Source organism: Rhinichthys klamathensis, unplaced genomic scaffold (assembly GCF_029890125.1).
Source record: "Rhinichthys klamathensis goyatoka isolate OS25496 unplaced genomic scaffold, OSU_Roscu_1.1 h1tg000362l_1, whole genome shotgun sequence".
In the NCBI taxonomy this organism is placed as follows: Eukaryota; Metazoa; Chordata; class Actinopteri; order Cypriniformes; family Leuciscidae; genus Rhinichthys; species Rhinichthys klamathensis.
The window spans coordinates 254765-282689 of record NW_026606871.1 but is presented as its reverse complement, the minus strand read 5'-3'; the positions used below and the strand labels follow the sequence as shown (position 1 = coordinate 282689).

At 40.5% G+C, this 27925-nt stretch overlaps 1 protein-coding gene across 12 annotated transcripts in view; it reads left to right on the top strand.

Annotated features, from left to right (window-relative positions):
* The window catches only part of neo1a (neogenin 1a), a 224080-nt gene that overhangs the window by 73160 nt on the left and 122995 nt on the right, over positions 1 to 27925 (top strand). For all 12 annotated transcript variants that reach the window (XM_056233182.1, XM_056233176.1, XM_056233175.1 and 9 more), the window contains exon 2: positions 22756 to 23073. In XM_056233182.1, the coding sequence (XP_056089157.1) occupies positions 22756 to 23073 (318 nt within the window). The remainder of the gene's footprint in view (positions 1 to 22755; positions 23074 to 27925) is intronic.

Below are 27925 nucleotides of genomic sequence, written 5' to 3'. Positions count from 1 at the left end.
AATGTTTCTGTCCCTCCTGTATTATTTGCTCATCTGCCTCAGGCCACTGGAGATGAAGAGCACAGCACAAACTCTCTGGTTAGCAAAGTGCAACGCATCACTTTCACTGTGATATGCTTGTAGAGACATGGCCAGTTTATCATGCCAGTGACAAACAGGACAATGAAGTTTCTCAATGGATGAGCAAAAGGCTTCTGCTAACAGAGAGCCTGCCACTGCAAGATATACAGGACCTGTCAAAAGTTTGGAAATATTACTTTTTTTTTAAAAAAAAGAGGTTTTTGATTTGCTTCTCAAGATTTGCTGCGCATTTCTTATTATAATGGGAATTTGTAGCATGCAAGCCATTGAACGTGCACTGCGTTGACGGAGAATGTGGATGGACGCAGTCTTTTTGACTGTTTATACACTGCAAAAAAATTATTTTTGTCTGGTTTCCAGTCCAAATATCTTAAAATTCTTAAATCAAGATGCATTTACTTGATGAGTAAAATGCCATAATATCTTATGTCTTGTTTTTTGGGGAAGAAAATCAAAATGAAGTGAATTTATCCGCGAAAATGAAGTGAGTTTTTGCTTAAAACAAGCAAAATGATCTGCCAATGGGGTAAGAAAAATACTCTTGTTTCCGTTTGAATTAAGAATATTTTTCTTACCCCATTGGCAGATCATTTTGCATGTTTTAAGCAAAAACTCACTTCATTTAGATTTTTTCCCCCAGAAAACAAGACAACCATTTTACTCATCTAGTAAATGCATCTTAATTTAAAAAAATTTTTTTGTTATTTGGACTGGAATCAAGACAAAAACACTCAGTAAGAAAAGCATGTATTTGAGCAGACAGTGTGCGCGGACTATTCTGATGATGAGAATCCAGTCTCGCAGACTGTATACTTTCGGCATGATCCCTACAGTGAGGATGGAGTAGACAGCCCATCATTAGGTCACTGCACTCCTACAAACCCCCCCTCAGTGTCTGCTGGTCCTGCCGCAAGGGGTGCCATTATTTATTGATAGAATTTGTCTATCCATGGTGTGTCAAATTGCTGTAAATGCATCTGGTTCACTCTTAATGTAGGCTAGTTAATGCATTTAAACTTATTGCACACAAGCCTCAGTATTTAACACATTCGCTTGAAGTGCCAAAAAAGCGAGAATAGATGCAATGCATGCATGCATCAGATTTTTTTTTTTTTACTATGTTGCATAGTTGTGTTTCTAGTCACTGTCTGCTTCGTATCATTTGCTGAGAATAAAAGGCGAAGACTCTTTTTTTTTCAGTCCTCTTTGACTGTGTCCTTGTGCCTGTACTGCTTTGATGATGGAGGGAGATCGAGTTTCAATCAGTGTGGTTAATTACTATGTCCATCTGAGGTGAGAGGTTCGGCGTGCAGCGAAGCATTCCTGGAGCCGAGAAAATTACCTGTGTGTGTGTGTGTGTGCTCCGGGGATTCGCTATCTGCTAGAGACAGCTCGCCGACTCCCAATATCAGATTCGTATCGTCTTATTTTCATTCATTTGCTGCTGGAAGGCTTTTCTGCGGTGCATGGACTTCCCTGCCCTTCCCCCGTTTGAGCTGCACCTCTGTGGGGTTTCCATCTGCATGTGTCTGTTACACGGTCCTACTTTCCGATCCTTTGGGGCCGTGACACACCAAGTCCACTGTTAGCCAATGTGAGCGTCTGTCAGTCTGGCCCCATATGTGACACTTCGGCCGATTCAGTATGTTGGATCAGTGTCTTGGCCATTGGTGAGAGAGATCCCTCTGGGGTGCGTTTCTCATCCAACTACGCAACTCGCTGCTTAACTACCGTCCATACGATGCATCGTTGAAGAAATCACGACTGTTCACAACTAGAAACCATATTGTCGCAAATTGGTCGTTCAACCACATCGGTTTGAAATCAAATTAATGTTTTGCTACAAATTGCGGACATTGCATTGGAGGATTTTCTGTTATTTTGCTCTATTTCCAGGTTCAATCATAGGCTCGTTCTTACGTACTGTAGTAGAGCACATTCTTAAATCACTTGACAAACTAAAAGACGTAAATTACATTTGTATGTATCCTAAATAAAAGATCTAGATTGTATGTCAGCTTGCTTATTTGGCTCAAGATAAGGATTTAATGAGTCCACATGTCATGCAAACAACAAAACTGCTTCTAACCACAGGGTGAGAGCTGTCGTTCCAACCACACAACTTTGCGATGCTTTTTGCGAATGTTCATACGACACACACAATGCTTTCGGGAAGCGCACCCCTGGTTGGCTGTTTAGTTTAGTGAACGAGTCAGTGCATGAGAATAAAAGTGAAAGTGATGACAGCGAGCAAAGAAGTCAAGACGTCAGACAGAAGGCTGTATAATTTTACCTTTATCTGACCTGAGCATTGCAATATTTAGTTTTGTGGCACATCCCTTATCCACCGGACTGTAGGGTATCCCGATTGTCATTTTATGATTTATGCTTCACCAGTGCAAACTCCACAGTGGACTATTACCCAGTTGCCCATGTGGCAAAGTGTAGACCCGGAGGGGAACCACATGAGCTGAGGTTGCGATTTGGGACAGGGCCTAAATTGAGTCTCCTGTGCATTTCACATGAAAAGCACTATAGTAGAGCGTTTCTAAGTTACAATAGCAATGCGACTAGCTATGTTCTGGAATAATGCTATTGGTATTATTTCGGATGTCATATCTAATATAGATTGCATTTGCAGTTTCTTTCATAATCCTATACACTCACCTAAAGGATTATTAGGAACACCTGTTCAATTTCTCATTAATGCAATTATCTAATCAACCAATCACATGGCAGTTGCTTCAATGCATTTAAGGGTGTGGTCCTGGTCAAGACAATCTCCTGAACTCCAAACTGAATGTCAGAATGGGAAAGAAAGCTGATTTAAGCAATTTTGAGCGTGGCATGGTTGTTGGTGCCAGACGGGCCGGTCTGAGTATTTCACAATCTGCTCAGTTACTGGGATTTTCACGCACAACCATTTCTAGGGTTTACAAAGAATGGTGTGAAAAGGGAAAAACATCCAGTATGCGGCAGTCCTGTGGGCGAAAATGCCTTGTTGATGCTAGAGGTCAGAGGAGAATGGGCCGACTGATTCAAGCTGATAGAAGAGCAACTTTGACTGAAATAACCACTTGTTACAACTGAGGTATGGAGCAAAGCATTTGTGAAGCCACAACACGCACAACCTTGAGGCGGATGGGCTACAACAGCAGAAGACCCCACCGGGTACCACTCATCTCCATTACAAATAGGAAAAAGAGGCTACAATTTGCAAGAGCTCACCAAAATTGGACAGTTGAAGACTGGAAATATGTTGCCTGGTCTGATGAGTCTCGATTTCTGTTGAGACATTCAGATGGTAGAGTCAGAATTTGGCGTAAACAGAATGAGAACATGGATCCATCATGTCTTGTTACCACTGTGCAGGCTGGTGGTGGTGGTGTAATGGTGTGGGGGATGTTTTCTTGGCACACTTTAGGCCCCTTAGTGCCAATTGGGCATCGTTTAAATGCCACAGCCTACCTGAGCATTGTTTCTGACCATGTCCATCCCTTTATGGCCACCATGTCCCCATCCTCTGATGGCTACTTCCAGCAGGATAATGCACCATGTCACAAAGCTCGAATCATTTCAAATTGGTTTCTTGAACATGACAATGAGTTCACTGTACTAAAATGGCCCCCACAGTCACCAGATCTCAACCCAATAGAGTATCTTTGGCATGTGGTGGAACGGGAGCTTCGTGCCCTGGATGTGCATCCCACAAATCTCCATCAACTGCAAGATGCTATCCTATCAATATGGGCCAACATTTCTAAAGAATGCTTTCAGCACCTTGTTGAATCAATGCCACGTAGAATTAAAGCAGTTCTGAAGGCGAAAGGGGGTCAAACACAGTATTAGTATGGTGTTCCTAATAATCCTTTAGGTGAGTGTATAACATGTGCTTTTCACGTTATGTTATAAAGACACGTTTGCTTATAATACAAACATTTCCAAATGGATTTTTTTTTTTTTTTCGAGAGCTTAAAGTATCACTTGGACGCAAAACCATCATGATGGTTAACTCTGTGGTTTGCTAAACTGAAAATTAAAAATGCAAAGAAATAGTCTGGCAAAAACAATCAAATGATGTCATTTACTTGTTCCAAACTTGTAGGACTTTCTTTCTTCCCTGGAACACAAAAGGAGTTATTTTGCAGAATGTCCAAGATGCTCATTTCCGTACAATGAAAGTGGACTATGATTTGTTCTGCCAAGCGCTAAATAGGAGGGGAAAAAAGCACCTTTATGGCTCAGAGAGTTGTCTGTATGCTGTATTCTAAGTCCTTAGCATGAATTAATAGTTTCTTTTGTGTTTCACAGAAGGAACATCACAAGGGATTGACTTGAGGGTGGGTAAATGATGACAGAATTTCACATTTTTGGGCGAACCATGCTTTCACCATAAAGGAATATTTCACAAAAAGAAAAAAATTCTGTGCTCATTTATTCACCCTCATGTTGTTCCAAACCTGTATGACTTTCTTTCTTCTGTGGAACATTATAGAAAATACGGCGAGGTTGAGTAAATCAATGGTGAACTATCCCTTATATTTATATATAATTTATAAAGGAATTGTTTTGAATAGGAGTTTAATGATGCACTTAAGCAAACCACAGCAGCAAAAGAAAGGTGTTGTCTTTTGTTTCACGGGTCTATCAGATTCAGAAATTAATTAGGCTAAATATCTCGTAATTCCGCTAAATACGGTAGCGGAGGGACAGAATTGGCTTAAGCTTGAGCTCAGGATTTTTTAATCCTTGGAAATGCTTCCTGGCAGGAGGAAGAAGGGTAGCTTGAGGTGTTTCGAGTTGCGAAAATTGTATCCTTTCGCCTGTGTTCTGCCAGCTGAGCGTGTGCCAAACTAATAAAGCCGGCATGGAGGCCTACCAATCATTTTGTACAGCCGTTGCACCTTGGACCCTTGTTGAGAGGGCAAAGCCACTATCTGAACATCCAGACTGTGGGGTGAGGGGTCCTGAGTGGGAGAGAAGCCTTTGTTCCCTTCCCATAGATGAAGTGGGCATTTGTGAAACGCAGAACCGGAAGTGAGTGAGTGCTGAAGACAATACAGAAGGCAGCATTATTCACTGTGCAATCCTTTATTCTGTGGTGACAGTGACCTTTAAAAATGGCTCATCTTCCCACCCCACTATTGTCACTGCAGTCTATCCTTTCTAAGATTTGAGAAGAGGTCGGCTTTTAAATAGCCGAACACTAAAACATGACTCATTTAAATGGGTCAATAAACTCTTAAGTAAACTTGATACAAGCCGACAGAGAGCAAAACTTCGTCAATATTCAACATGAAACTGGGTGCAATTTACAATACGAAGAATATCTTAAAATGGCATTTTTAGCCAATAATCAATAGAAATTATATTTTAGTTCTCATTAAGAAAATCAAACCTATTTTTGGACAATTACACCAATTTTCTTCCAATTTCTCATTACGGTAATTCATTCACACGTAATTCTAGTTTATAATTTAATTTCTATTATTTATAGCAATACATATTAAATAAATTATTGGAAACATTTTTTTTTTTTAAATCAGCATGAATCAAATGCAGTACAATAAATGTGACCATGATATATACATGTTTTATTTTTTAAATATATTTTTAAATAATACAGAACTAACAATCTTATTTAAAAAATATTTAAAAATAAATATATTTTTTTGCATTAATGTAGTAATTATCTTAACTGTGAAAGTCTTTGAAAATATATTTTTGATTGGTTTTAGGGGTAAAATGTGATCTAGGCATGTGATGAACTGGTTTCCTGAAATTCACCTATTTCCCACTAAAGGACAAAGAATAGCATTTCATTCCAAGGTGCCCTTAAGGAACAGTGCTAAATCTGTTTTTATCTTCCTGAATATGAGTAATATGTGTTTTATATGAGAATGAGGCCCAGATTCAGCTTTCAGCACATGATCATAAAGCACACATGCAGAGAAGAGTTTATTACATTGGTTTAATATGTGAGATCTCCACAGGGAAGTCCCAAAAACAAAGTTACTCATCCTTGAGTCAGTTCTCTGACTCTCAGAGCCTCGTCTCTCGTAAGCGGATCTCTGATGATTCCTCACTGTGTTCTGCAGTGACAGATGGGGAAGAACTGATGCTGGAAGATAAAGGCAAGCCTGGGGAGAAGCAGACAAACTAGAGGTGGACAGACATGAAAGGAAAGGCATTCCAGTCGGACTAATGAGCCTGAAAGGGAATGACAAAGAACTGAGATATAGAGTCTACGAGAGTCGAGGAAGCTGCTTGATATGTTGGAAAAAATATCTGTACCTGCATGTGACTGGCTGTTTTTCAAAGCGCCAAGGGTTTCTGCTCGAAGTATATTTATTTAGCTGAAGGTCAAACAGCTCAGAAGCCCCTTCTACTCAATAATGCAGAGCCGCGGGGCATTTTCCCCATTGTGGATAAACTAGAAACCGAAATTCATTTGGAAGGCGTTCTCAAATGTAATTTCCAGATGTGATCCCGTTGATTAATAGCGAAAACTGATATTTTAACTTATTACTCTTCTTTCGCTGTGGTGTAATACAATTACCTGTTTTAGTTTAGTCTCAAAGGCTGCTTTATGTTCATTTAATGTGAGCTCTTTTATTCTGGGGTTTTGTTTTGATTATATGTTTTTGTGGACTTCCCATAATGCTTTCTGGAAATGACCCGAGCCTCATTAAGAGGCGATCTGGGGGCAAAGTGGTCTTTGGTCGCTCTGCTGTTTCTGTGGAAAATGGAGGTTGTGTACAGGACCTGATTGGCACAGCTCAGTCTTTGTTTGAGAGCCAATGGAGACCATGTGGCTTCCTGTTGTGAAGAAACCAGGTACAGGGGGTCTTTGTTTTGGGTGAACTTCTCTACCTTATGTCCCTATGTAGATATTTCACTCAGAACACATTAGCAGTGTGTTAGAGCACATTTCTCATAATATAACATGAGAATATTAAGACGTTACCTTTAAAGGTTTAGTTTACCCAAAAATGAAAATTCAGTCATTAATGCCTCTCCCTAAATGTCTTTCCAAACCCGTAAGACTTTGATTCATCTTTGGAACACAAATGAAGATATTTTTTGATGAAATCGGAGAGATCTCTGTCTGTCCATTACGCAACTACCACTTTGATGCTTCAAAAAGTTCATAAAGAGATCGTAAAACTAATCCAAATGAATTGAGTCCAAAGTTTCTGAAGAGACTCGATTGCTTTATATGATGAACAGATTAAATTTAGGCTTTTAATATATATATAAACATTGATCAGCAAACATAAACAGCAGCTCAACCAAACCTGCTTGACGGACGAGAACAAACTTCGGTAACACTTTATGTTACGACCCGCAAATTACTGCGTAAGTAAACCGAAATTACAGTGTACGTTTACGTAATTATAGTGTACTTCCGTGTAGGTATAAGGGAACAATATGTTAAGTTTTGGGTAATAAAGGGGTACAACCAGATATCATTTTTTTGGCTTAACATTAAGTAGTTTAGTAAGAAAAGCCAATAAAATCATTTTTTATCATACGCTTACATACAGCCATATATATATATATATATATATATATATATATATATATATATATATGTTTAATTTACAACCCACAGATGTCAAAATTACCCTGTAACTACATTGCACAAGAACATATTTTGCCAGAAATGTGATGATAACTTTTATATACAATAGACGTACAATTTTTGCTTGGAATATATTAACAGAATAGGTACCTGTTAGTTTTAAAATAATTACATTATAAATAATTTGCTTGTATATCTGGTTGTACCCCTTTATTACCCAAAACTTAACATATTGTTCCCTTATACCTACAAGGAAGTACACTATAATTACAGAAACGTCCACCGTAATTTCGGTTTACTTACGCAGTTGTTTGCGGGTCGTAAGAAGCTCAAACGTGCTGCGTAACACAAGAATGAACCTCATTGGTTCTTGCTGAAGCTCAAACGTGCTGCGTAACACACACGAATTAACCTCATTGGTTCTTGCAGAAGCTCAAACATGATGCGTAACACGAGAATGAACCTGATTGGTTCTTGCAGAAGCTCAAACATGATGCGTAACACGAGAATGAACCTGATTGGTTCTTGCAGAAGCTCAAACGTGCTGCGCAACACGAGAATGAACCTGATTGGTTCTTGCAGAAGCTCAAACGTGATGCGTAACACGAGAATGAACCTCATTGGTTCTCATGCTTCAAGTGAACATGATTAAGCTTCCGGTTACCCCAACTGATGTGTGAGTTGATGAATGTTTATATGTGAATAAAAGCCTATAAATCTGTTCATCATATAAAGCGATCGAGTCTCTTCAGAAACATTGGACTAAACCGCTCAATTCATATGTATTAGATTTACGATCTCTTTATGAACTTTTTGAAGCAACAAAGTGGTAGTTGCGTAGCTGTCAATGGACGGACAGAAAGCTCTCAGATTTCATCATAAAAAATATCTTCATTTGTGATCAGAAGATGAACGAATGTCTTACAAGTTTGCAACGACATGAGGGCGAGTAATTAATGACAGAATTGTCATTTTTTGGTGAACTAACCCTTTAACTCTCAGCTTAAAATACATGTTAGCTTTCCTGACCTGGGATCTCTTAAAAATAGTCACAGTTATACTTGGTGATTATGAAGAACTCTCTATGTATCTTACTCATCCGTCCTCAACAGTCTGACAGACACTTTATAGAGGCGAAAGGTTTTGAATGAGGCACAAGACAAATCTTTTTTTTTTTTTCATATCTGCCTGGCTTCAGAAATGTCTACTGACGGGAGCTGTAGATTTAAAGTGCTCTTTGGATGTGGAATAAAATGGATTTCACAGGACTAGGGACGGGGGTAACGGCTCATACTTATCAAACAGACAACCTCATTTTCTCTTGGTTCCCTGCCCTGGACTGCAGAACACATTTTGAAGTCAATGTCTGCACAGTGAAAAGGAGAATAGATTAGACCAGCCTTTCTCAAAGTGGGTGCCGCGGCACACTGGGGTGCCCCCTGACTTTGTCAGGGGTGCCGCCAAAAAATTACGTAGGCTAAAAATATATATATATATTTGAATTTACATAAATACATTCTTCTTCTTTTTAAACATATGAACGTATTAATAAAATTGTAAATTCATTTTAGATAAACATATATATATATATATATAAAATTAACCATAAAAATCCGTCTCACAAGACCGAAGCAAGAAACACACACAGAACTTGACGCAAGTGACGCAACGCGTTATAGCAACAACACCGACCGCGCGAACGCGCGTCACACAGCAACTGCAGGCTCTGACAAACACACATACAAACTATACTATACTTCTGCATAACGTGTCTCTTTTTACAACAAAAATGTGAATTCTGCCGGTATTCAGACAGTCCCATGCATACAGATACAGATCCGGCCTACAATCGCCTACGTAGGCGAAATTTGTTTGACATTTCTAATCGTAAACACAGCCATGTTGAAGCCTGCAGTAATGTTTTTCATTGATGTTATGGCAGTCCACTCTGCTTATTGTTTTTCGAGAATCTTGCACTCCTGTTTGTCATTGTGCACGAAACTTCATGCCAATAAATCATCAGAAATATTGCTGACTTGTGCGCGTCTCAAGCGCATTCTTTACGCTCGTGCTAATGCCTGTTAGTTGTCCGTGGATTTGCCTATATTTGGCGCTGAAAATGGAAACGTCTTTAGACATGGAAAATCGATTTTACAATCGATTCAATGAACGTTTATGTCTCAAAAATCGATCAGGATTTTTTCACAAAAGTGATAGCCCTGTAAAGTTGTTATTATTATTAGTGGTGCTTGCCTATGGCAAAGCAACACTATTGTTATCTCACATACTTATTATTCTTCTTCTTCTTATTATTATTATTCTTCTGGCCACTTTTTGACGCGCTACTCCTCCCGCAGTTTTTGTCACAGACCCATGAATGAGGTGTCAAAACGTGCGGCCTGTTCGGGAATGGTGTGCTATGACTTTTCTAAGAGATCGGGGGTACGATGGTCGCCCCAGGGGCGAAAAACGGCCCAAAAAAATCCCATAGACTTAACATTGCGAAAAACTTTGACGAGCCGTAGCTCGGAACGAGGATGTCGCAGAAACGTGAAATTTGCCACATTTGAAGAGGCTGACAGGCTCTGTAAGAATATACCACACAATGGGGTAAAAGTTGCACCCCTGAGGGGCAGGAGGGGCCCAAAGTTGCCCCATTGACTTACTATGGTGTAGGACGGCCCATGAAATGGGCCGTCCTACACCATAGAAACCGCTTTTGTATTGAACATAACTCTGGATCACAGTGTCATAGAGACAAGAGGGCGGGCTCATTTTACTCAGACAACCAATCAGTCTCTCAGGATCATTGTGAAGCTATCAAGCCACGCCCTAGCAACCATTTAGAGCACCTTAGCAACAACTCCCATAGACTTCCATTGAAAGAGATCGAAGGGATATCTCTGGACTGAATTGTCATAGAAACATGAGGGTGGGCTCGTTTGACTCGGGGCAGCAAACAGCCAATCCTGAATCACCTCAACACTTACTGGCCACGCCCTAGCAACCATTGTCGAGCACCTTAGCAACAAAAATCCAAAGAGGAATATCGTCCATTCTGAATGTCACAGAGGCATGGGAGTTGGTTTATATCATTCATACTGACAAGCAGCCTTTGGAGTTTCATGATTGGCAGCTGCCAAGCCACTCCCTAGCAACCAAACAGAGTACCCTAGCAACCATTTTGCAAGACCTACATCTCTATATCAGAACATCGTATAGAGATGGGGGGTGGTTTATATCATTCATACTGACAAGCAGCCTTTGGAGTTTCATCATTGGCAGCTGCCAAGCCACTCCCTAGCAACCAAACAGAGTACCCTAGCAACCATTTTGCAAGACCTACATCTCTGCATCAGAACATCGTATAGAGATGGGGGTTGGTTTATATCATTCATACTGACAAGCAGCCTTAGGAGTTTCATCATTGGCAGCTGCCAAGCCACTCCCTAGCAACCAAACAGAGTACCCTAGCAACCAATTTGCAAGACCTACATCTCTGCATCAGAACATCGTATAGAGATGGGGGTTGGGTCTTTTGACTCATGCTAGCACACAGGACTTTCAACATGCTAAACATGCTAGCTGTGAATAGCTACATGCTAATATTGATTAGCTAAGTGCTAAATCATGCCATGAACATTATAAAAACTCTATAGTAACCAAATGTGAACACTACCAACCACCTAGTAACACCATAGCAACCATCCAGAATACCATAGCAACCACCTAAAACACCCTAGCAACCACCCAAAACACCCTAGCAACCGCCTAGCAACACCATAGCAACCACCCAGAATACCCTAGCAACCACCTAACAACACCCTAGCAACCACCCAGAATACCCTAGCAACACCATAGCAACCACTCAGAACACCCTAGAAACCGCCTAGCAACACCCTAGCAACCACCCAGAACACCCTAGCAACTGCCTAGCATGATGCTAACAACATGCTAATCATGCTAGCATGATGCTAACAACATGCTTATTTTTGCTAGCATCATGCTAGCAACATGCTAATCATGCTAGCAAAATGCTAGCAACATGCTAATCATGTTAGCATCATGCTAGCAACATGCTAATCATGCTAGCAACATGCTATAAACATGCTAATCATGTTAGCATCATGCTAGCAACATGGTAGCAAAATGCTAATCATGCTAACATCATGCTAGTAAACATGCTAATCATGCTAGTATGTTGGTAGCATGATGCTAACAACATGCTAATCATGCTCGCATGATGCTAACAACATGCTAATCATGCTAGCATCATGCTAGCAACATGCTAATCATGCTAGCAACATGCTAGCAACATGCTAATCATGCTAGCATCATGCTAGCAACATGCTAATCATGCTAGCAACATGCTATAAACATGCTAATCATGTTAGCATCATGCTAGCAACATGCTAGCAAAATGCTAATCATGCTAACATCATGCTAGTAAACATGCTAATCATGCTAGTATGTTGGTAGCATGATGCTAACAACATGCTAATCATGCTAGCATGATGCTAACAACATGCTAATCATGCTAGCATCATGCTAGCAACATGCTAATCATGCTAGCAACATGCTAGCAAAATGCTAATCATGCTAGCATCATGCTAGCAACATGCTAATCATCATGCTAGCAACATGCTAATCATGCTAGCATCATGCTAGCAACATGCTAATCATGCTAGCAACATGCTAGCAAAATGCTAATCATGCTAGCATCATGCTAGCAACATGCTAATCATCATGCTAGCAACATGCTAATCATGCTAGCATCATGCTAGCAACATGTTAGAAACATGCTAATCATGCTAGCATCATGCTAGCAACATGCTAGCAAAATGCTAATCATGCTAACATCATGCTAGCAACATGCTAATCATGCTAGCAACATGCTAATAATGCTAGCATAATGCTAACAACATGCTAATCATGCTAGCATGATAATAGCAACATGCTAATCATGCTAGCATCTTGGTAAAAACTAGCTAACCGCACGCTAGCAACCGAGCGGCGAGTTTTGCCACTGCAAGCACCACTTCACATTTTCTTCTGGAAATGTACATTCTAGTTAGTGGTGCTTGCCTATGGCGAAGCAACACTATTGTTATCTCACATACTTATTATTAGTGGTGCTTGCCTATGGCGAAGCAACACTATTGTTATCTCACATACTTATTATTCTTCTTATTAGTGGTGCTTGCCAAAGGCAAAGCAACACTAGTGTTATTGTGCATACTTATTATTCTTATTCTAATTTTTATTATTATTATTCTGGACAAAGTTTGACGCGCTACTCCTCCCGCAGTTTTTGTCACAGACCCATGAATGAGGTGTCAAAACGTGCGGCCTGTTCGGGAATGGTGTGCTATGACTTTTATAAGGGATCGGGGGTACGATGTTCGCCCCAGGGGCGAAAAACCGGCCGAAAAATCCCATAGACTTAACATTGCGTCAAACTTTGACGAGTCGTAGCTCGGAACGAGGATGTCGCAGAAACGTGTAATTTACCACATTTGAAGAGGCTGACAGGCTCTGTAAGAATATACCACACAATGGGGTAAAAGTTGCACCCCTGTGGGGCAGGAGCTGCCCAAATTTGCCCCATTGACTTACTATGGTGTAGGACGGCCCATGAAATGGGCCGTCCTACACCATAGAAACCGCTTTTATATTGAACATAACTCTGGATCACAGTGTCGTAGAGACAAAGGGGCGGGCTCATTTTACTCAGATGACCAATCAGTCTCTCAGGATCATTGTTAAGCTTTTAAGCCACGCCCTAGCAACCATTTAGAGCACCTTAGCAACAAGTTCCATAGACTTCCATTGAAAGAGATGGAAGGGATATCTCCGGATAGAAGTGTCATAGAAACACGAGGGTGGTCTCGTTTGACTCGGGGTAGCAAACAGCCAATCATGAATGACCTCAACACTTCCTAGCCACGCCCTAGCAACCATTGTCGAGCACCTTAGCAACCAAAATCCAAAGAGGGATATCTTCCATTCTGAATGTCACAGAGGCATGGGAGTTGGTTTATATCATTTATACTGACAAGCAGCCTTTGGAGTTTCATGATTGGCAGCTGCCAAGCCACTCCCTAGCAACCAAACATAGTACCCAAGCAACCATTTTGTAACAGCTATATCTCAGCATCAGAACATTGTATCGCGATGGGGGTTGGTTTATATCATTCATACTGACAAGCAGCCTTTGGAGTTTCATGATTGGCAGCTGCCAAGCCACTCCCTAGCAACCAAACAGAGTACCCTAGCAACCATTTTGTAACAGCTATATCTCAGCATCAGAACATTGTATCGCGATGGGGGTTGGGTCTTTTGACTCATGTTAACACACAGGACTTTCAACATGCTAAACATGCTAGCTGTGAATAGCTACATGCTAATATCGATTAGTTAAGTGCTAAATGATGCTAGCAACATGCTAATCTTGCTAGTATCTGGCTACAAACATGCTAGCAAACATGCTAATCATGCTAGCATGATGCTAGCAACATGCTAATCATGCTAACATGATGCTAGCAACATGCTAATCATGTTAGCATGATGCTAGCAACATGCTAATAATGCTAGCATGATGCTAGCAACATGCTAATCATGCTAGCATGATGCTAGCAACATGCTAATCATGCTAACATGATGCTAGCAACATGCTAATCATGCTAGCATCTAACTACAAACATGCTAACAAACATGCTAATCATGCTAGCATGATGCTAGCAACATGCTAATCATGCTAGCATGATGCTAGCAACATGCTAATCATGCTAGCATGATGCTAGCAACATGCTAATCATGCTAGCATGATGCTAGAAACATGCTTATAATGCTAGCATGATGCTAGCAACATGCTAATCATGCTAGCATGATGCTAGAAACATGCTAATCATGCTAGCATGATGCTAGCAACATGCTAATCATGCTAGCATCTAGCTACAAACATGCTAATCATGCTAGCATGATGCTAGCAACATGCTAATCATGCTAGCATGATGCTAGCAACATGCTAATCATGCTAGCATGATGCTAGAAACATGCTAATCATGCTAGCATGATGCTAGAAACATGCTAATCATGCTAACATTATGCTAGCAACATGCCAATCATGCTAGCATGATGCTAGCAACATGCTAATCATGCTAGCATGATGCTAGAAACATGCTAATAATGCTAGCATGATGCTAGCAACATGCTAATCATGCTAGCATAATGCTAGCAACATGCTAATCATGCTAGCATGATGCTAGCAACATGCTAATCATGCTAGCATGATGCTAGCAACATGCTAATCATGCTAGCATCTAGCTACAAACATGCTAGCAACCTGCTAATCATGTTAGCATCATGCTAAAGACACGGTAGCATGATGCTAGCAACATGCTAATCATGCTATCATTATGCTTATTTTGTTAGCATCTTACTAAAAACTAGCTATACACACCCTAGCAACCGAGCGGCGAGTTTTGCCACTGCAAGCACCACTTCACATTTTCTTCTGGAAATGTACATTCTAGTTATTATTATTCTTCTGGCCACTTTTTGACGCGCTACTCCTCCCGCAGTTTTTGTCACAGACCCATGAATGAGGTGTCAAAACGTGCGGCCTGTTCGGGAATGGTGTGCTATGACTTTTCTAAGAGATCGGGGGTACGATGTTCGCCCCAGGGGCGAAAAACGGCCCAAAAAAATCCCATAGACTTAACATTGCGAAAAACTTTGACGAGTCGTAGCTCGGAACGAGGATGTCGCAGAAACGTGAAATTTGCCACATTTGAAGAGGCTGACAGGCTCTGTAAGAACATACCACACAATGGGGTAAAAGTTGCACCCCTGAGGGGCAGGAGGGGCCCAAAGTTGCCCCATTGACTTACTATGGTGTAGGACGGCCCATGAAATGGGCCGTCCTACACCATAGAAACCGCTTTTGTATTGAACATAACTCTGGATCACAGTGTCATAGAGACAAGAGGGCGGGCTCATTTTACTCAGACAACCAATCAGTCTCTCAGGATCATTGTGAAGCTATCAAGCCACGCCCTAGCAACCATTTAGAGCTCCTTAGCAACAAGTTCCATAGACTTCCATTGAAAGAGATCAATGGGATATTTTAGGATATAAGTGTCATAGAAACATGAGGGTGGGCTCGTTTGACTCGGGCCAGCAAACAGCCAATCCTGAATCACCACAACACTTACTGGCCACGCCCTAGCAACCATTGTCGAGCACCTTAGCAACCAAAATCCAAAAAGGGATATCTTCCATTCTGAATGTCACAAAGGCGTGGGAGTTGGTTTATATCATTCATACTGACAAGCAGCCTTTGGAGTTTCATGATAGGCAGCTGCCAAGCCACTCCCTAGCAACCAAACAGAGTACCCTAGCAACCATTTTGCAAGACCTATATCTCTGCATCAAAACATCGTATAGAGATGGGGGTTGGTTTATACATTCACATTGACTTTGGAGCTTCATGATTGGCAGCTGCCAAGCCACTCCCTAGCAACCAAACAGAGTACCCTAGCAACCATTTTGCAAGACCAATATCTCTGCATCAGAACATCGTATAGAGATGGGGGTTGGGTCTTTTGACTCATGCTGGCACACAGGACTTTCAACATGCTAAACATGCTAGCTGTGAATAGCTACATGCTAATATTGATTAGCTAAGTGCTAAATCATGCCATGAACATTATAAAAACTCTATAGTAACCAAATGTGAACACTACCAACCACCTAGTAACTCCATAGCAACCATCCAGAATACCATAGCAACCACCTAAAACACCCTAGCAACCACCCAAAACACCCTAGCAACCGCCTAGCAACACCATAGCAACCACCCAGAATACCCTAGCAACCGCCTAGCAACACCCTAGCAACCACCCAGAACACCCTAGCAACCGCCTAGCAACACCCTGGCAACCACCCAGAATACCCTAGCAACCACCTAGCAACACCCTAGCAACCACCCAGAATACCCTAGCAACCACCTAGCAACACCCTAGCAACCACTCAGAACACCCTAGCAACCACCCAGAACACCCTAGCAACCGCCTAGCAACCACCCAAAACACCTTAGCAACCACCCAGAATACCCTAGCAACCGCATAGCAACAACATAGCAACCACCCAGAACCGCCTAGCAACCGCCTAGCAACCACCCAGAACACCCTAGCAACCGCCTAGCAACCACCCAGAACACCCTAGCAACCGCCTAGCAACCACCCAGAATACCCTAGCAACCGCATAGCAACACCATAGCAACCACCCAGAACACCCTAGCAACCGCCTAGCAACGCCCTAGCAACCACCCATAATACCCTAGCAACCACCTAGTAACACCTTAGCAACCATGCTAGCAACATGCTAGCAACATGCTAAACATGCTAGCATGATGCTAGCAATATGCTAATCATGCTAGCATCTAGCTAAAACATGTTTGCAACATGCTTATTTTTGCTAGCATCATGCTAGCAACATGCTAATCATGCTAACAACATGCTAATAATGCTAGCATCATGCTAGCAACATGCTAATCATGCTAGCATCATGCTAATCATGCTAGCAACATGCTAATCATGCTAGCAACATGCTAATAATGCTAGCATAATGCAACTGAGCGGTGAGTTTTGCCACTGCAAGCACCACTTCACATTTTCTTCTGGAAATGTACATTCTAGTTGTTATTTACAGTTCGTATTATGCTCTGTTCATTACTGTTCTGTCTAAATAAACAGGACATTTGCATTTACATTTGGGTTATTTTTTAATTTATATTTTACACTGGGGTGCCTTGAGATTTTATGCACTTTTGAAAGGTGCCCCGACTGAAAAAAGTTTGAGAAAGGCTGGATTAGACTTCTGTCTGTAATAAGCTTCCAAATATCACTCTATTTAGTCACTAACAAAAACATGTGATGGTACAACCATGTGTTTTCGACAAGTACCATGGTAGGAAAATGGTATTTCTTTAGTACCTGTGCATTAATTGGCATTTCCAAACTTTGTGTTTGGATAAAAATTCATCCATTTAACATATTTTACTGTTAGCATGAGGAGATTAATTGTGCCATATACTGGGCTTGACAAGTTCAAAATCGTTGAGGTGGTTCGTGGGTAACCATTTTAGAAATATTCTAGCAAGGATGGTCAAGGTTGTTCTTTCTCTTTTTTTCATTATTCATAATTTATGTGACAACATTCCTGTGGAAATCCAATATTCTTCTGACATGCTTACTATTTAAAATGATTCACTGACGAAAATATCTTATATGAATTTCAAGTGACTCTAAAGATTGTGTAATACTGAACTTTTCCTCTGTGTTTTGAGGCCATTAAATGATAATAATTTGGTTAAATCTTGAGCATAAATATTTGAAAAATGAATGACTCATTAGAAGTGCCACTGACATTTGCATGTTTGTGGAAATTCCTTAATATCTAATCCAATAAACAGATGCACCAATATAGACATTTTTGGGTGATACAGATATTTAGATATTTAATTCATGGCTGATATCCAGTATTATAAATCTAATAATGTTCTTTTTTTTACCGTTTACACTGAGTGAAATCCTGTGCTTTGGTGAAATTAAAATATTATGATGTACAGACAAAAGAAAATAACTGATTAGTACCATTGAAGGGAAAGAAAAATGAGAATTGTCCTAATTAAAAAAATGATAATAATACTTTGAGCGATACAAATGTGATCTCCGATATATCGTGCATCCCTAGACCTGTAAACCGCTGAGTAGCTTAGGCAATTTAGTGTCTAAATGGATACTAAAATTCAACCTTAAATTATCCAAATCCCATTTAAAGGTCCTGAGTCCAATATTTTCGCACATTAAAAAATAAATACGACCTCATGTTGTGACAATCACGTTTACACACGGCCTACGAAACTTTTGTCCGTCATACAAAAATTCGGATCGGGTTCAATTTTCTGTGTTTTTCACATTGGTAGCAAGCATTTTGAGGTGTTTTGACAATTCAGAGCCACCATTGGTTCACGGAAATTGGTGGTCTTCTTTTTAATATGTGGCTCCAGTATTGCTAGCCAAGCCCTGAACTGAGCCACTGACATCCTGAAGTATAGCTCAGGATAATCCCGTAGCTCCTTGCCCTTGATAAGGAGGTGGAACTCTCCTTATTCCTCTATACGCAATCTCAGGATTGGATGGACCCAATATTTCCGGATTCCGGATTAAATAATACGCTTCGGACTCAGTGTGTGACAAATTTTTAGGATGACGAATGCGAAAAAATGCATACGAGACTCGGTGTGCAAGGACATTAAGAATCCAGACCAACATACCATGCAAACTTGTTTGTTCAGCTTATCCACTGAGAGTTCTTATAATTATATAGCCTGAGGTAGCAGCATAAATCATTTTTCTGTGGTTTGTTTGTAGTTGTTTTGTCCCTCATAGATGTAGCAGAGCTTAATGAACTAATGAAAATGGTTGAAAATGAGGCGAACACGAGAGTGGTGTCAGTCTCAGCGTGTCTGTGGGATGCAAGGTCTGATCAGCAGCAGATGGTCATCAGTTGCAGCTGATGGTGAAGTGGAAGCTGGAGGAACAGCATTGCTCTCCTCCTCTGTGCACGATCCAAACAGCCACTAACATGCTAATGATTAAGTATGCTGATCTTCTGATGCTCTGCTGCGGGGTGGTATTCCCTTCTCACCAGTGGAATACAGGCCTTTCCATCTGTGAGATCTCCCTTCATTACCGTGTAATCACTTATGTGTTGTACTGTCTCTTATTAGAAAGTACTATAGTGGTAACATGGTATAGTGATAGGATTGGGTGTAACGATACCCTCATGTCACGATACTGAACTCACGATACAATATTATTGCGATACTCCAAGACATATGATAAAAGATTAACAAAAAAATGTTCTGTTGATTAAAATGCTAAATTTGGTATTACATTGTTGGTGTAAATGAATATAGGCTTGGACTTGGTGCTGGAAACCCAAAGCACAGGACGATAGAGACACCAGAATAACAATATTCATGATTCTGAAGCTGAAAATACAGAATTATTTTAGACGAATATGCTTGCACTCTTTCACTGACTAGATATGTTTAAAATTATGTAGGCCATTTTTTACTGGTAACATCAGACATTTGGCATTATCAGGACCCACAAATATTCCCGCATTGCATTATTATACATTATAGTCAACATTATATAGTTGTTTAATGTAGTACTGACACTAAAACTGTAAACTTAAATTTTAAACTGTAAAAAGTCATTTTTATTTTTAAACTATACACAATATATATTGTCACTATCCATGATACATATTGTTGCATTTTTGTATTGTGATATATTGTGACACAATATATTGTTTCACCACTATTGAATGGTAATAGTATGGCACTTTAATTTCTTTCCCTCGTTACACACCAGAAACCTTCTACAGTTCATTTCAGTGTAAGTGCTGATGTCATTAGCAGTAGGATATATCGTGCCTGAAATTCATGTAAATATTTAAATTAAACTTCTCACTCAAGTTTTATGATGATAACATAAACTGAAGCATGACACCTAGTGAAACTACTGGTCTCAGACATGTAGACACCACTGTACACCACAGTTTATTGGTGTCTGTTATAAACACTATGAATTCTTTGTTGAAAGCTATATAACAGTTACCTCTGGACTACGAAGTGTTTGTGACCGGAAAGTTCATCTATCTTTCAGGAATTAATCTAATCCAGATGTGTTTATGCTGGAACCACCGTTGCCTCGCATCAGTCTTAAAGAAACTATTCGAGGAAAGCTTAACATTTGCCAGAGTGCAATTATCTTATATAGCAGGAGAACAGTTCAGCCAACAAAAGCAGCTGTTGTAAAGCTCTCTGTGCCGTTTCTATAGAAGTCCGAAGGCGAGTCAGCACATAGACATAAGTGCTTCGTTCCAGGAGGCCTTTCTAAGTCGGCAGAGGTTTGACCACTATTACTACCCATAGACCCTGAAACTGACCAACAACCCCAGACTCCATTAGACGAGACTTTAAAACTGTGTGCAATAGGAAATGTGCCTTTACTGTGTGAATGGGTCTTAGAGTAGGTGCAAGAAACCCCAGTACTAAAGAGGGCGATAGTTACTTCCAAATGTCTGTGCCATTAAATAAGATATGTTGTTATTTAAGTAGGTAGCTTAAAACTTCAACAGACCAGCTATATTTTATTTTTACAGCCTTTCTATGCCCTTAAAGGGCACTCCGGGAAGGGGACGTCACACAAAAGTGAACAACTTAACTCCTGCACGAAGTGCCCTACCTCAAATTTGTTAGCTTTCCAAGGTCCTTCCAAAGCCTCCACTTCAAGGGCTCGGAGTGAGTATAGGACATAGGGATGCTCACTTACAACTGGACTTCGGCCTTACCATACAGAAGGCAGTTTATGCTAATGGCCCCCTTGCGGCCCTAGTTAGGTTGGTTTAAAGGATTAGTTCACTTCAAAATAAAAATTCTGTCATCATTTACTCGCCCTCAAGTTGTTTCAAACCTGTATGAATTTCTTTCTTCTGTTGAACACAAAAGAAGATATTTTGAAGAATGTCGGTAACCAAACAGTTGATTTACCCCATTGACTTCCATAGTATTTTTTCTCCTACTATGGAAGTCAATGGGATTCATCAACTGTTTGGTTACTGACATTCTTCAAAATATCTTCCTTTGTGTTCAACAGAAGAAAGAAACTCATACAGGTTTGAAACAACTTGAGGGTCAGTAAATGATGACCGAATTTTTATTTTGAAGTGAAGAATTGTGTTATGACACATTTGGGAATAGATTGAGAGTGCCTTCACATTAGGCACTACATCAGGGTAGCCAACCCTGCTCCTGGAGGACTACATTCCCGCAGACTTCAGTTTTGATCCTGCTCCAACACACCTGCCTGTTATTTTTTAAGTTGCCGAGTTGGTTTCGAATCAAGCTGGAAAGCAACAACAAAGTGATTTGGATGATACAACTGGACCCAGCTCTCTAAAGTTCTCATTGGGCAATGGATGTATATCTCAAAGTGAACTGTAGTTTGGTTGTACTACAGAAATTTGGATGTAGTCCAGGAGTGTTACTTTCCCCAGTGAAATCGATCATTTTGCAGCATTCTTTGAAATTGCATCACCTCCCTTAAAGCGCCATTAAATTGATGTGTATCCAAACATTTCCACGCAAGTTGTAAAATGTAAAGTAAATTATTTATCAAATGCATTGCATACTCTGGCAGTATGTGATTCCAACATAGCTTCAGTCTCAAAACCTAAGAGTTGATGTAGGGCGACCTCATTAGCAGTGATCCCAGACATTAACCCTTGAGTTAAAATGGCAGAATAATGACTTTTGGTTCTTGTGCTGGCCCAAGTCATGCCAGCTCTTTGTAGACTCGCCATCAACCAGTCTCGACTGCTTTTTAGCTATATTTAGCATTCAACTCATCACTTTGTGCAGCGTTTAAAAAAGCCTTAAAAAGCTCATTATTCATTTACCATCCAAGAAGTACAGATGATTCAAGTTATTTATCCACACAAAGTCCTGATGACTCTCGAGGCCAAGATTTGAATAATTTATGAGGACAAATGCGAAGAAATTGTGCTTAGTTTGTGCTTAGTTCCAACCCCCATTTGCTTTCAAATGAGCAACATATGATATTCAAATGTTTCTCGATGTCCAAAGGCTCTGTTGTTATTTTAAAATGATTTATAATGCATTCGCTCATTGTAATCCTCTCTTTACCTTGACGTTTGGTCTTTTCTGGACACCAGTAATAAAGTTTTGACATTTGAATGAATGTGTTTGGATCTCGAATGCAAGAATAAAAGAAACTGAGATGAACAAATGTTGAAATATATTAAATATTTGGAATTAAAAAGCCACGGCCCATGCTCATCCACGCAAATGTAATTTTATTAAGCAATGATGCAGATCCCGTCTGTTATTAAATTCCTAATCTCTAAACCCAAAGTTCAACCTAATTTCAGTTCATCATATTGTGTGATGATGAGAAATCCAGTACTGATTTGATCCTTTTCCTCCGTAGGATCAGCATTGAGGAACTTCAGCCCATTCCAGTTCTCCACGGAGCCGTCAGATACGCTGGTTGTGCGGGGAGCGCTGGCGCTGCTCAACTGCTCAGTCCACGGCGAGTCTCCTGCCAAGATCGAATGGAAGAAAGACGGCTCTTTCCTCAGCCTGGCCTCAGATGATCGCAGGCAGGTCCTGGCGGACGGTTCTCTGCTCATCAGCTCAGTGGTGCACTCTAAGCACAATAAACCCGATGAAGGGGTTTACCAGTGCGTGGCCACTATAGACAACCTGGGCACCATCGTTAGCCGTACAGCTAGACTCAATGTTGCAGGTAAGATACGTGGTTTGATACACCTATATCCACAGCATTCTCACACATACTGCGGAATATATGCACCATATATTGACCCGTGTTGGGCAGTGGCTCTCAACTGGTTTTGCCTCAAGACCAATGCAAGGACAGTATGACAGCGATAGAGTCTGTCCTGTCTTCATCCTTCAGCGTTATTGCCTGCAGTGGAGTTCAATAAGTCAGTCAGGGCATCCGCTGATGCAGCATCAATGTTGTAAATGTCTGAGAGCAGGTACATTTGGCTGCGGCTGCTGGATTGGGCCCTTTGAGTTGAAATGAAAGTGACCTTGTTTCATTTGCAGGAGGCAAGCTGCAGGGATTATGAGGTGTTTGAGTTGGGTCTTACTCTGAAATTCAATTTGCTGTTGGAGGGAAAAAGGAATGCAATTAAGTTACATCAAGCCCTTTGCAGAGTTGCCTGTGTAACCTCACTGAAATCTCTCTGAAGGAGTTCTTTGAAAAGTCAGAGACAAATGCTTATTTGACGTAAGTCTTTCCCACGTGGAAGTCTGTTTTGAGTGAACAAGCTCATTATTTGTCAAATGCTGACATGGAGTGCAAGCTGGAGATTTTCATTGGGCTTTTTAGTGAGGTATTCTCAGCTGTGCAACAGATTGGACCAAAGTGTGTGGTTTACTGAAAGTCTGCACTGCTTAAATGGTGTTTCAACTAAGATCCCGCTACTGGTTTTGGAGATTTTCCCATAGAGATGGAAAATCACAATTTCTTTAATATCGCAAAAGATTCTCCTAGGCAGCAATGGTGTCTCCTTTAAACCAAGGGTCTTCAGCCCTTTTAGGCCATGGATCCTTTTGATGGAAAGAGACATTGAGCTGTGTTTCACTGTACAATATTTCATTGCATTGCAAAGTGATTGAAAAGTAATGTACATACATTAGTTGAGTAACATACTTGTTTGTAATATTTTGATTTGACTTAATTCTCTTTTATGTACAGTAGGAGGGCCAATTGAACATTAAGCTGAATAGCTTCTTACCTTTAGCTTTGGTGGAAAATGAACTTAATATATAAAAAAAAGTTCAAATTCATTAGTGAATGGTTAATTCCTTCAAGTTATCTGAGCTATGCTCTCCACATTCGTTGTAGAACTCTGTACTCGTACTGTTTTTGCCAAACAAATTGAATTTTTCAATAAGCACCTGACTTGTATTGCACATATGTTGCACGATTTATTTAGCTTGTTCGTCCATTGTCAAGTCAAGTCAAGGTTTTTACAATACAGATTGTTTCAAAGCAGCTTTACAGTGATAACAGGAAAATAATGCAACAAAGTTTGTTTCCAGAAGAAAATAGCGTCACAGTCCAGCTTAAGTAAGTTCAGTGATGGTTCATTTTTGTTGTAAAAAAAAGTTATTAATTTAGTTAATTTATATATATAGCCGTTCTGGAGAAAACCGCGATGCCATCGTCCAGTTCAGTTCTCATTTAATGGTGTCAATGCAGGCAGATCAATAATATTGTTTAATATTAAATTTAATGTCCCCAACTAAGCAAGCCAAAAGCCAATGGCAACAAAGGTGAAAAAAGGCGAAAAAGGCGACAGTGCTAATTTTGTACAATTGTAATTCTAGATGAGGATGAGTTTCTATTTTTTTCTTCCTAAAGGAATTTTAAGACAAATATCTGTGACAAAGTTGATGTTTAAATAACAAATAACAGAGAATGCCATTAAGTCTCTTGAGCTTGAAAGAGAAAACTCTTGAGCCATTCAATTTGTGTATATGTGTGTGCTGGTTTGCTACACTGTCTGGCCCTCGACCCTTGCTGTCTAGGAGTCAAAGAGAGAAAGATCATCAATAAATCACATACAGCAGTACCATCATCTTCCACAAATGTACAGTATACGTGCATGCACTTGCAATGGATGTCTATGGAGAAACTGGTGTATGCTTGCATAGTGCATGCTTGTAAAAACAAGCATAAAATGTTTCTACAGAAATGCACTAACACTGGATGTTTATGACTGACCGTGCATTTTTGGAATGAAATTTTGCATTTTGGTACCCTAAAACGTTTGAAAAGCCCTGCCCTAAAAAGAGCTGCTTAATTTGTATTATTAGCACAAACAATGTCTGTGGTGTTTTGTTCTGTTTTCAGGTAAGCCAAATGAAAGTCGCCTTTCTTCACTTGCACTCCCTCATTTTATTCTCTTTGAAACAGTGAACCGTTTGCTGTGGCTGACAAGGCGTGTAATAAAAAAAGGTTAATTGTTGCATCTTTGCTGTGGGCTATTACAATGCCATTGCACTGGGAACAGCGTGGCTGCCGCCACGACCTGTGAGACGTCAAAGCAACAGGCACTCAGACAAATGCGAGAGTAATCAAAATGATGGATGGTAGAAAACCGTGTCCGTTCTTCCATCGTCGAGTTTGCTTTCACTTTCCTCTTCTTTTTCTGCTTAACCACACATGCAAACAAATGCCCTTTTTGTGGCACTCAGACAGCGGCCATCACGTACGCATTCATTCAGAAGGGGATTAGCCGTAGCCTTGGCTATTTGTATTCGTGAAGCGTCGGTTCGAGATGGCAGGGCAGAGAGCAAGACGTGGGTAATGGGAATTGTCTAGCTCGTGCCGCCTCACAGCACGCACCACACTTTGAACTCAACTCCTCAAGGCGGGCTTGAGGCAGAGTTGTGCAAGCTGTGAAGGAGAACACCTGAAACCTGAACACCTTGTTTGTATGCTCCACTGGAACTCTGCAATCATTTTCTGCATTTCTTCCGGTCTCTAAAAATGAGACCAAAATGTTGCTTGGTAGAATCACCTTTGGTGGTTGGTGGAGCTCTTTTGTTAAGGTGATTTTGCCAAGTAGGACTACCTTTCTAGTTGGTCCTTGCTAAGGGCCAGAGGTCTGTAGTACCCGGAGAAAGCTATCTATTAGCATTTCGATTCATTTCAATGGCAGTTGCTCGGTCGGCGCATGACCCCTTTGAAACATGCTAAAAAACTGACATCTTTGCTCATGATCATGCCATCATCTGCTGGTACTCCCCGTAGGGGAGGGATTGAAATTGGATATGCATTAACCCGGTACTCTCTTCTTTTTTTTTTTTATCTCACAATCACACAGACTTGATTGTTCTCTCTTGTGCAGTTGATCTTATTTGACATTTCTCAACAAGACACCATTTCCTGGTTCCAGATCAGCAAGCTTTTAGGGTCGGAGTCGAACAGAATTTTTCCGACTTGGAAGTCAGCCTTTTCTGTGGTGAAAATGTACAGAACAGTTCAAGAATTACCAGAACCGTGTCTCTTTAAAAATGGCACATTTTCGCATGAATACATCTATCAGATGGCCCTTGGTTTGCAGAGTTCTGGTTCTCCGCTTAATAAGGGCATGTTTATTGTCATACGAACTGATCCGGGGTCAGGATGTGACGCTAATCCAGGATCTTTCCTAACCCCGCCTGCATATTCCTCATTCACCCTTCTGCATCCCTGTCTTCCTGTGACCTCTACCCGAGTGGAGTTGTGGCGTTCTCCATGCTGTCTGCTGTTCTCTCAATCAATCAGTGTTTCATTTCACACTTCAGCCCTCTGCACAGATCTCACCCGGCCCTGCTGGCTGCCGCCCAGCAATGAAATTCAAACACCTATGAATTTCAAACACCAGTGACACTGGAAACATTCATATTTCAGAGGTTTCGTTTTGTGCTGGATCCGGTTCAGTTGTAGAGGTTGCACTTTTTTGGACAAGCTCTGTTGTTGTTGCTTATGTTTGGAAATGTCTGAATTTTCTATTCAGGAAATGGTGCAATAGTTTCGGCTTGGAAACTCTGGTGGAAAATGTATAGCCCGGCATGATGAAAAAAACCTGATGTCACAATTAGAGATGTACACAGTTAATCATTAACAGTTTCATTTTAAACTGCATAAAAAATGAAAGTTGGAATATGCCACATGCAATTAAGTGTTGCCCTCTTTTTATTTATTCCGACCTTTTCCCACTTTTATTCATGAATAGTTGAAGTTCTGATCATTTGAGCCAAATTCAAACTTGCAGTGACTGTATCTTCACCATGGCACAGTGTGTCGGAGCACATGCGTTAAAATGCTAGGCTATGAAGAGGCATTGGTTATTTGGTCCAGTGTCAGCCTTCTGTTTGCACACTGAAATGAATTGCAGCCTGAGATAATATCTCAGACATTGAATGCTGTCTGAAATTCATTGTGTGCTCATTTGAGTTTGAAATGCTTTATCAGTGCTGTGGTGAAGTATATATCGCTGCTCCTCAGATAGGCGTCTTTCTGAGAACATGCACCTACTGTTCCACTGACGTCTTTATTGGTTCATGTGTGTGACATATTTCAAGGCTATTTTGGTGAAATTAATGGGTGTGAACAGCTTTATTGATCAAATTTATGAGCTTAGATTTGATTCCTATACTTAAGTATAGGGACACAGAAACCTCCCAGAGAGTAATATTTACTCAACATCCACGCTCAGGAAGAGAACACCTGTTGTTTCGTTGTAAAGTTTGGCACAGGATTCCAGTGACCTGAATTGTCATTCACTGTGAGCACTCATGTATGGCCCATACTTGATGCTTTCAGCTGTTCAGCCTGTGCCGTGCATTTTTAGCTTGTGTACAGGTCTACAACATTTGTCCTTCTTGCGATATTAGACCTCTCAGACACATAAAAGCAGAGTCATGCAGAGAGAGTATAAAAGGGAGATGGATCACTTGAAGAAAAATAAATGAGAAAACCACAACACTATATAGTGGCTGTAGGAAAGATATGCTTAGCTAGTGCACTAGCTATGAGTAGACAAAACCGAATACAGCTTTTTAGCATGATTTGAGCT